Below are 10043 nucleotides of genomic sequence, written 5' to 3'. Positions count from 1 at the left end.
GGGGGGGGGGGGGGGGGAAATGTTGGTTAACCCATTTGCATCCTCGCTCTAAAGAGAGTTTTCCAAGCTTTTGGTTAAAATTAAGGGTAAAAAACAAACTCTTATGTATGTTTCATCCAAAAATTCGATATATTTTCAAATAAAATCATTTTATATAATGTTACAATATAAACGTTCATTTCTTCACACAGCTGTACAGTAGGTAAACTTGAAATACATAAGCAGCAGTTATCGTGTGCGGATTATTCCGCTTAATGATGCTGTTCCGTCCCGGAGAGCGTGTTTAGAATATGATTTTATAATTAAGGCTTACACTTTTAACAGACCTAACGGTTTATTTTATATTTTATACCGCGACTGCAATTCCGGAGGTTCGATGTGCCTCAACGCCGTTCTAGCGGATTAAGCTTATAAAGGTAAAGCAAAATTAGGAATTTTACTAGTACCAGACGCGACAGATGAGACCCACTTGTGACAGACCCAACAAGCACGGACGGACGGCACTTATAAATCACGTCATTGACCATCAGAAATCGGCTCCTCGACAGTTTCCTACTCCTTCGCCAAAGGTCCTTATGTCACACCCTCTGTCCAATTAAAACTCTTTACCTTTCCACCACCAACATCTATTTTACCCAATCAGAACTAAACTAGAGAAAACACCGGACCGAACACGACGAGACAGGACATAGAGCAAAATCGAGAAGTCAGTTCGTCTTCGGCACCGATCCTTAAAACATCTTAATTACACATACAAACGCGTGTTCGAAACGGTACTCCGTTAACGTCTACATTATAACTATTCTACACTTTTCTGTAAATAAACACTCTCTTTTGACCACACACATTCTGGATCCTTATTATTACAACTAGTCACGCAATATTAATTTGGCGCGTGATAAGCGTTCTTGGAAATCGAAGAGATTCGATACCGTAGGACGCTACAGACACGAGAGCAGGGCCCTTGACGACCAAAACAGAGTCCTTAGAAATTAACCCTTTGCGCTCGAGAGGCGCCATTAAGTAGCCATTTTATAAATTCTCGAAGCTCGATGTTCATTAATATGTCAAATTTCAGATAATGTAAGGGAAATCAAATAATTCTACGTGTTAATTATCATACGACTTCGTATTCACTGCTCAGAAAAATATTTTGAACTCCTATTCTTCTTTAGCTAAAAATAATTCTTATTCTTCGGTGCAAAGGGTTAGTTGTGACCGGCACGAGCTCGGTGTTGGAAAGACAGTTAAATTAGAGTGTGTTTTCGTTTCGTTACCTTGGTGTTCTTTTCCTAAGTTAAATCAGTTCACGAATTTTGAGTTTGTGTTATTCTATTCTTGTTGTTCTGTCAGTTTTTGGTGTCTCGAAACCAGTTTCCGCCATCTTACATTACGGTATAAAAGTATAAATTGAATGAGTGTCATTCAGCCTCGTTGCATAAAATTCAAAATTTTAATAACCGGAAAACGAATAGAGAGGAAAGACGGAGAATTGCTATTGGCTTACACTTGTTCCAAAATTATGGTTAAAAGAATTTTTCAGTCGCAATCACGATTTTTATAAATTCGAAATAATGTGCAAACACGTGTAAATTGCACAGGATCGCGTGAAAATTGTTTGAATTAAATTTCAAAACTATGCATGTGTTGAAAATTTGAATTAAAAATACGTCAATTCGAGTCAGGAAAAATCGTACCGGTTATTATGGCAGCCTTAGATAAGTTGGAAAATGTAAATGTCTTTCTGAGTTATATATCGCAGCCTGCAGCTGATATTAACAGTTGCATGATCAGCTTTCCTGTAGACATACTCTTCTTTTTCTTTCTGCTCCCTCAAAGGTTACTAAGCCATTTAGTAACCTTTGAACATGTAGCACCACATTTATTCGGCATACATTTCTTTCACCGTTTGAACGTAATTTCCCTCTCCACTGATTTTTGCAATTGCGTTAACGTTTCTGGCGAAAAGACGCTGATCTATCCCCTTTAAAGTTCGCAGAATAATTAAATAGCATTTGTTTTACTTACCTCGATCTTCATGCAAACATTTGTTACTCGACAAGACGAAATTTCTAATGTCATTTATCATTTAACCCTTTGGACTCGAAGATTTCTTCGTTATAAAGATGCAATTCGAAGTTATTCTTAGATTTTTATAAGCTCACTGATACTCTTTATGCTAAAATGAAAAAAAGAAAATCGTGAATTTGCGTGTGAAACGAACAAGTAGAATAATTTTATTTCGATGTTCTTAATATAATTATCATAATTCGTTATCTAAATTATAGCATGAAAACAAACGGTGACTGAGAGTCACCTCTCGAGTGCAAAGGGTTAATATTAAACCTACCTCAACTGATCAAAAGATCTGTAAATGAACAAATGAAGGGAGATGATGTTAAAAAGAAAATGAGTAATAGAAAATATTGCAAAACAGTAACAGTAAAATAGAATTAAAACGAAACAAATATTAATTTGTCTTCAATTATATGCCTCAGGTTGCACATTGAACGTCTTGTCTTCTAAATATCTCAAATTATCATTTTAGAAGTTGGAATATTCGTATTTTTAGCTTCGACGAATATACCGTACCGTAACCATAATTACTCTATCATGTTAGTACATAATGATGGAGTTGTAAAGACGAAATGGACAGTAATCTCATAGTAATGAGATTTGAAATGCTTTGAATCTCTCTACAGGGTGTCCCAGCAACGATAGTACAACCAGAATGAGGGTGGTGATTCTACGTGAAAAAGCAAATCGAAAATAAAGAATAAAATTTTTTCGTTCGAAACTTCGTTATCGAGAAAATCGACTTTGAATATTCGCCGAGTACGGGCGCGTCTACTATGCGTTGCGGACAAGAAGTCCGCTGCGCAAAACGTAGGACCGAATCCCCACCAACCCTCCCGACTAACGACGTCACAGAAGTAGACTAAACGCGCTTTGCTTATTGGCGGAAATGGTCCCCTCCTATTAGTCTCATCATATAGCAGCGTGTGACAAAAAAAGCGAACGAAACAACCGAGACAAAGTGAGACATAGGCGCAAGAAATAGATGCAAGGGCGTAGACTTATTCCCGAAGCATTAACTTCGGATTCTTTCGACGAATGTGTGAGTGTTGGTTTTATATGTGTGAATGCGAATGAGGTTAAATAAGTGAAACTCATTTGCGATGATATAAATATCATATGTGCGAGTGCAGTCTAGTATGAATGATGTTTGAAAAAACGTTTAGAAGAATGTTCCAGAATAAAACAGTTATGTGAGTATCGTCAAATAGGAAACATGGGTATGTAACAGTGAATAAGAGTGAGAGAGAGAGAGAATTTTCTAGAAAGTGTCAATCAAATATTTGTTTAAAATAGTTTATTGCGAGTTGTTTTCATTATTTAAATATTTTTATTTAAATATACTAATGCGTTAACCGTTAAAAAACGTAGAAGATATTGGTGTTCATTTCTATCATGTTCATTTCTGAATTTCATACACGTATGTTTTCGATATTTGAGCCGTTTATTTTGCAAGTGGCGTAAGTCCATTTTCAAAAACATCGAGTCAGCTACCTTGATAGTTACATTTTTACATGATCTTTTCATTCTGAAGCAACTTGTTACTAATATATTTAAAATCGTTAAGATTTTGTAACACGAAAATATGCTGATTAATGAAACGATGAAAAAGTTTATTTTGAAAATGACGTAAGTCCCATTGTGAGAGTTTCAAGTGGATATGGAAAATATTATGCGATAAAATTTTATCAGATCCCAGCTTTGTGTTTAATTATCAAAATAACAGTTGAATTATCAATGTGCAATGAATTTGTTTTAAACAACAGAACAGTGCCTGTCCACAGAAAGAAGCGCATTGTTCTCGCGTAGTCTGCGTTGAAAACCAGAGTGACGAACAGTGTTGTCTCACTTGCTGAGTATTTTTACTTCTTTCTACAGTTTTCTTAAATTCGGATTGCTTAATTTGTGCTTTGCTTGTAATATTATAAATTTCAACCGAAAAACTTTAATAATATCAAGTTGGCACCACTGTACAAAAAAACGAGACCACTCACAAACCTAAAATATAAGGATTTAATGGATTTATTACATTATATACCACTTGCACACCACAGTTATTTTAAATCCTTCCCGCGTACGCAAACTGGAGAAGACTGAATAATAATTAATAAAACGATATTAATTTAACAAAGAATAAAAGTTGAATATTATTTTGATTTTATAACATAAAAGTGTATACATTTATTTTTATTTCAAGAGAAATTTACTTTTCCTATGGACTTGTGCTTTCTTAAGAATTGAAAACGTCGTCTCATTGATTTTGAAAATGGCGTAAGTCTATTCATAGCCATCAGAAACATATTATTTCTTAAATAATGTTAATCATGCTAAGTGGAATGATAAATTTAACACCCATAGAAGCCCCAAAATATTATTCTGCTATGTTATCTGTTACCCATATTTTTAAATTTAATCAAACGTAAACTCTTCAATATCTCGAACACGAGTCTATCTAACGTCGAAGTTGAAAATTTTTCCGTTATTTATTAACGATACGTGAAGGTATCCAAGAAAAATCGTTTCAATTTAATGGAAAAATTGGAGGTTTACATATTAGGTGACTCGTCACGTATATTTCGCGCATGCCCAGATTCGATATCTAAATGTATAACCTTGCTGTATGGATAATAGTTTACCTTTTAACATTTACCGGATATCACACAGAAGGCTGAAGCGCGTAGTTAATGATATAATTGGAGGTTACATTTTCCACGCGTATTATATCGATCGGTAAACGATGCACGTAAATAAAGTAGTTAAAAATTTGCGAAGCCTTAATTATTGGAACAATGACGAATCGAAGGTTATGTTCGAGCGCACGATACTTAACGGCTGACGTAACGCTAACTCAAAGGTCAATGGTAGCTTGATCCACGGAATAACGATGTGAAATGTTGAATCAATTTCGAGTCGATAAACGATCGACAGCTGATTCGAAACGGTCGAGGTTATCGGGTAATTGTTTCGTAATTTGCAGCGCCACCACGTGCGCGGCTCAGTGAGCGCCGTGAAACTGGATCGATCAACATTTGCCTTCGAAAAATCGTAATTCGCCGGCTATAACCGATTACGTGACTTTTTATCGGCTTTCACCAGTTCTCCGTTACGTGACCGATTTTTCACGAGTCTATCTATTTTACTATCGTTCGTGCTTCGAGAAATGTCACGGCTGCGAAAATCTTGACCGTGCCTGCCGTCGTAGCACGAAACTCGTTCGTTACGTCACTAGAGCGACACCAGCGTGGTAATCATGATAAAGTAGATCCCTTCGATTACTTTACCCAACTTAACGGTTACGTGAAAGTATCCTTGCCTGTGTTTCGCAGTAAGAAGACAAAACTTCGCTGTGAAATTCAACGTGGTTTAAATTACGTTCTCGATAATTAAGTTTCCTTTGTTCTTTCGCACAATGCTATTTTTCGAAATTTAATGAGTAATTATTTGGAAAAGTGTAGTGTCACTGATTTCGATTTTTAATACGTTGTAGAAATCGACATTTCGAACAACTTTTTACCACGTATATAACCTCTGCTCAGCTTCAATTTCTGAGATTTTTGCAAAAGGCTATTGCTACTACTATAAGGAATATTACCTAATATTACGAATATTACGTGTCTGTGGCAGCGTTATTACGTGTATGTAAGCGTTGAGTCGCTGATTGTTTACGGTTTCTATGAATATATCGAGGCGACTAGGAATGGACGCGTGTAACGGGTGTACTTAAAAACTCGATTGAGTCGATTTGAATAAAAATACCTAACCTAAATCTTACTTAAACCTAACTATTCTCTCTGGTGACTGATTTAATGGATGAAGTTCGGGTTAAGTTCTTTTATTCCACGCATTCATTTTCCGTTTCAATTTTCTTGACACGTTATACGTTATTCGTCGTTGGTCACCGTGCCGTTGTTTGCGGAAACATGAGATAAGGGGCGATCGTGGACTCACGCATACAGAGTCACAGACGTGTTCGTATAGACAGAATTCAATATAGCAGTGGCGATCTTTTTTGAGGAAAAATCTCGGAAATTAAGACTGAGTGGCGGTTATATATATCTGAAGTATTCTTCAAAATATTGATTTTCACAACATATTTAAAAATCATTGAAATCGGTGAGACCACTTCCTTTTCTAAATAATTACCATTTAATATTTAAGGTTTATAATATGTATTTTGGGTTTGGGTAATTCTCGATATACTTTTAGTTGTTTTTCAAATATCTGATAATGCATCTTATCGTTAACTGATATCTGCAATATATGTATGTATTTATGATACATGCATGATTAACGATGCAAAAACAAGTACCTAATTCGCTTTGTTTCGTTAAACCAGTTTGTTATGATTAAGATAGTCTTTCAGGTTTGTCCTTCGTTTGTAATCTAGAAATAACAAAACTGGAGAATTTGAAACGAAATTTTTATTAAATATTGATGGCTGTTATAATTTATACTGTTACTAGTTCATTGTGATATTAATGATCCTAATTATTAATATTCAGGACTTTATAAAACGTAGTATATAGTATATAAATTCTTTGTTATTATTATACTTGCTGTTACAATAAACCATATATGTTCCTTATGTAGAAGTCACATCTACTCGAATCAGTAATTCCATTCGGAGTATTATATAGGGTGTCCCAACGACGATAGTACAACCGAGGAGGGGGTGATTCTACGTGAAAAAACAAATCGAAAATAGAGAATAAAATTTCTTTATTCGCAGCTTCGTTGTCGAGAAAATCGATTTTGAATATTCATCGAGTACGCGTGCACTTAGCTATGGCTTGCAATTAAATAGATAAACCATTACTGCATCAGCATCGGTTGTAGAACCAAGAAAGGCGTGATCTACGTGAAAAAACAAAACGAAAATAAAGAATAAAATTTCTTCATTCGAAGCTTCGTTGTCGAGAAAATCGACTTTGAATATTCACAGAGTACTCTAGTATACTGATGGTCCATCCATCTAACGATAAGCCGAACTTCTACTTCCGCGATGTCGTTAGAATGGGAGGGTTGGTGGGGATGCGGCCTTACGTTTAGCTCAGCGGACTTCTTGTCTGCTACGCATAGTAGATGCACCCGTCCTCGGTGAATATTCAAAGTCGATTTTCTCGATAACGAAGCTTCGAATGAAAAAATTTTATTCTTTATTTTCGATTTGTTTTTTCACGTAGAATCACCCCCTCCTCGGTTGTATCACCGATGCTTATATGTCGATGGTTTATCCATCTAAGCCACAGCTAGGTGCATCCGTACTCGGTGAATATGCAAAGTCGATTTTCTCGATAACGAAGCTTCGAATAAAGAAATTTTATTCTTTATTTTTCATTTGTTTTTTCGTGTCGAATCACTGTCTTCCCGGTTATGCTACCGTTGCTGGGACACCCTGTATATTTTCTTATTACAGTCCATTATGCATCTCGCGTTGCGGAATTAATTAACGGAAATTAATTAACTGCAAATGTCGGTTATAAGAATTCTTTTTCTGTTTTCGCAGGGATAAGGATAAAACAATAAAAATCAACGAAGGAAATCCTGTGCCGACTACTACCTTTTCTCTAGAATCGATGACCACTTCCACCGGAAGCTCGGATGACGATTCTCCGGCTACTCCAGAACCCTCCCCTCTTTCATCAACGTTCTCCATCGAGGACTGTGTTTACAGAGGCGAAGGGAATGCTAATATCGTTGTTGCTCTACCACGAGTGAGTCCATATACCATTTTCATACGTTATACTACATTTATTCGATTATAATTAACAACAACATATTCCCGTACCTCAGTTAGTTCTAATAAGAGAATATATCTAACCTGTACACGCAAGATTTAATGAAATTTATAATGTGACAGGTAGTTCTGAAAAATATTTTTTTTCTCTCGACCATCGTCCATATTGCTGTGGTAAAATTCAATAGAGAAGCAAACTCTACATTCCAGAGGTGTGGGGGCGATCCCTTCCCCCAATGTTCTGCCTTTTGTCACACAGTCTTTTGTCACCAGTCTTCTGAAGATGACTTTTGACCTGCGAGGCCCTGAACAGTTCTATTCTGACCATTGCCCGTTGAATAAGAATTTACACAGTTTACTATTTCTTGCGTAATAACCCCTTTAACACATATTGAAGGGGTGAAAACAGCCCTCGAAACGTATTTTTTGAAATATCTCGGTAACCAAAAGAACCAATGTAAAACTATTTCCTCTTTCATATATATATTTTTAAATGGCGAATGCAGCTATGCAGAAATTTGTAAGAAAAATTAATTTCTTCGAATAATATATTAAAAATTTGAATTTTTTTACTCGTTTGTCGTATTAAATCTTAATTCACATTCGTGCGAAGCAACTTACGTAATCTGTAGATGAAAATAGGGGATATGTGCTTCTGAAATTTTTTACTTTCATCTGCAGGTAATAATTATTGCATAAGTAATTTTCAACCGATCGTGCTTCACTTCGAATCATATTCCAGGAGTATAGTAAACTTTTTCAACGTTTTGATTAATTGTTTCTAATAGTCCCTGCTGGTGACTTTCGCCGGACGTATATATGCGTCCATAGCGTTGTAAGGGTTAAAAATAATACATCAATTGTGAATGAAACGTTGTTAGAAGCCGACACGTGCAATCAATTTCGTGACGCATGATGTTTTCCTCGTGGATCGTGGTTTTCGAGACCCTCTCGAGGAGTCAGAAGAAGAGAATTCGTTGCTAAAATGGCGTCGTTTGCAGATGGACTTCGGAAACTATTGACAGTTAGACGAGCCAATCGATCACGACTCGTTACAAAATGTCGGTTTATGGCCAAAGTAATTAATGGACGTGTAGAAGGCTGTTTTATAAATGTATCCGAAATATGACATTGCCCACCTCATTCCATCGCTTCGAAATAGCTTGCGCCATTCTAAACGCAATATTTCATCCAATACGTACCTCTGCTCTTCATCGCCCAATTATAGACAGGATTTTGCAATATTCGAATCGGATTAATTCTCTGGGACAACTGGTACATGTAGAAAACATGAACATAACGCGAGTAGATTTCCAACATATAGAAGTCGTACAATTAGAAATCTTACCAACGTTAAGTTGCGAAGATCTATGCTTATATAAATCGGAGATTTTGGTTTCCAAATTGCAACGCCATCGTATCGCATGGATTATCAAAAGATCGCAACGCCATCGTGTCGCATGGATTATCAAAAATACCAAGTCGTCGTAGAACGAAATAACAGCATTTTACCGAAAACGAAACTGCGTTCACGGCATTCGAATACTTAAAAATATTTTGTATACGTATTAACACGTTGACTGCCATGGCGGTGACCGGTGACCGGCACTCGACTTTGCTACAGCGCCGTGGGGGCGCCACCGGTGATCGGCGACACGACCATTAGTAAAAATACATAATTAGAGTAAATATCGATACTGATAAATTTTTAAACAGTACCATTGTTACTATAATGGTTCGAAGAAATTAATGCCATACAGAACATGCGAAAATAATTTTATTTATACAAAGAAAAGGTGAACCAAAACAGTCGGCACAATATGTCGCCACTTTTTTAGTGCAATTCTTTGCTCTCATTCTTCCTAGCTGATTTGAATTATTTTCATAGCACGCTTTGCAAAATTCGGGGGGCACCGGTGACCCCCGCCACGAAAAATACATTAAACGCGATTATACGACTCACCTTATCCGTTGTAAATAATATTTCAACATAATATGCATCGCATAATAAAATTATTCGTGTTGGCGCCATGGACTAACCACGTAAAATGCGCGTGGCAGTCAACGTGTTAATAGATAAAAGTAAAGTCGAACTGGATGCGAAGTTGGGAAACGCGCTGTTTGGTGCTGTTCCCATGCTTATATGATGTTTTGGCTCATCTCGATTCAAGCCTTCCGTTCATTTGCAAGCTGATATCCTCGCTAATTACTTCAAAGATGGTTCGGTATC

The 10043-nt window shown here is 36.4% G+C and overlaps 1 protein-coding gene across 1 annotated transcript in view; it reads left to right on the top strand.

The window, feature by feature from the left end:
* Window positions 1–7078: 7078 nt before the first annotated feature.
* The window catches only part of Ipk1 (Inositol phosphate kinase 1), a 76443-nt gene continuing 73478 nt past the window's right edge, over window positions 7079–10043 (top strand). Inside the window, exons 1-2 of the mRNA XM_017897541.1 lie at window positions 7079–7173; window positions 7583–7790. Of these exons, the coding sequence (XP_017753030.1) occupies window positions 7079–7173; window positions 7583–7790 (303 nt within the window). The remainder of the gene's footprint in view (window positions 7174–7582; window positions 7791–10043) is intronic.

This window comes from Eufriesea mexicana, unplaced genomic scaffold (assembly GCF_001483705.2).
Source record: "Eufriesea mexicana isolate 0111107269 unplaced genomic scaffold, ASM148370v2 scaffold515, whole genome shotgun sequence".
Taxonomy (NCBI): domain Eukaryota; kingdom Metazoa; phylum Arthropoda; class Insecta; order Hymenoptera; family Apidae; genus Eufriesea; species Eufriesea mexicana.
The sequence above is the reverse complement of the archived record's forward strand: the minus strand, read 5'-3'. Positions and strand labels throughout refer to the sequence as shown.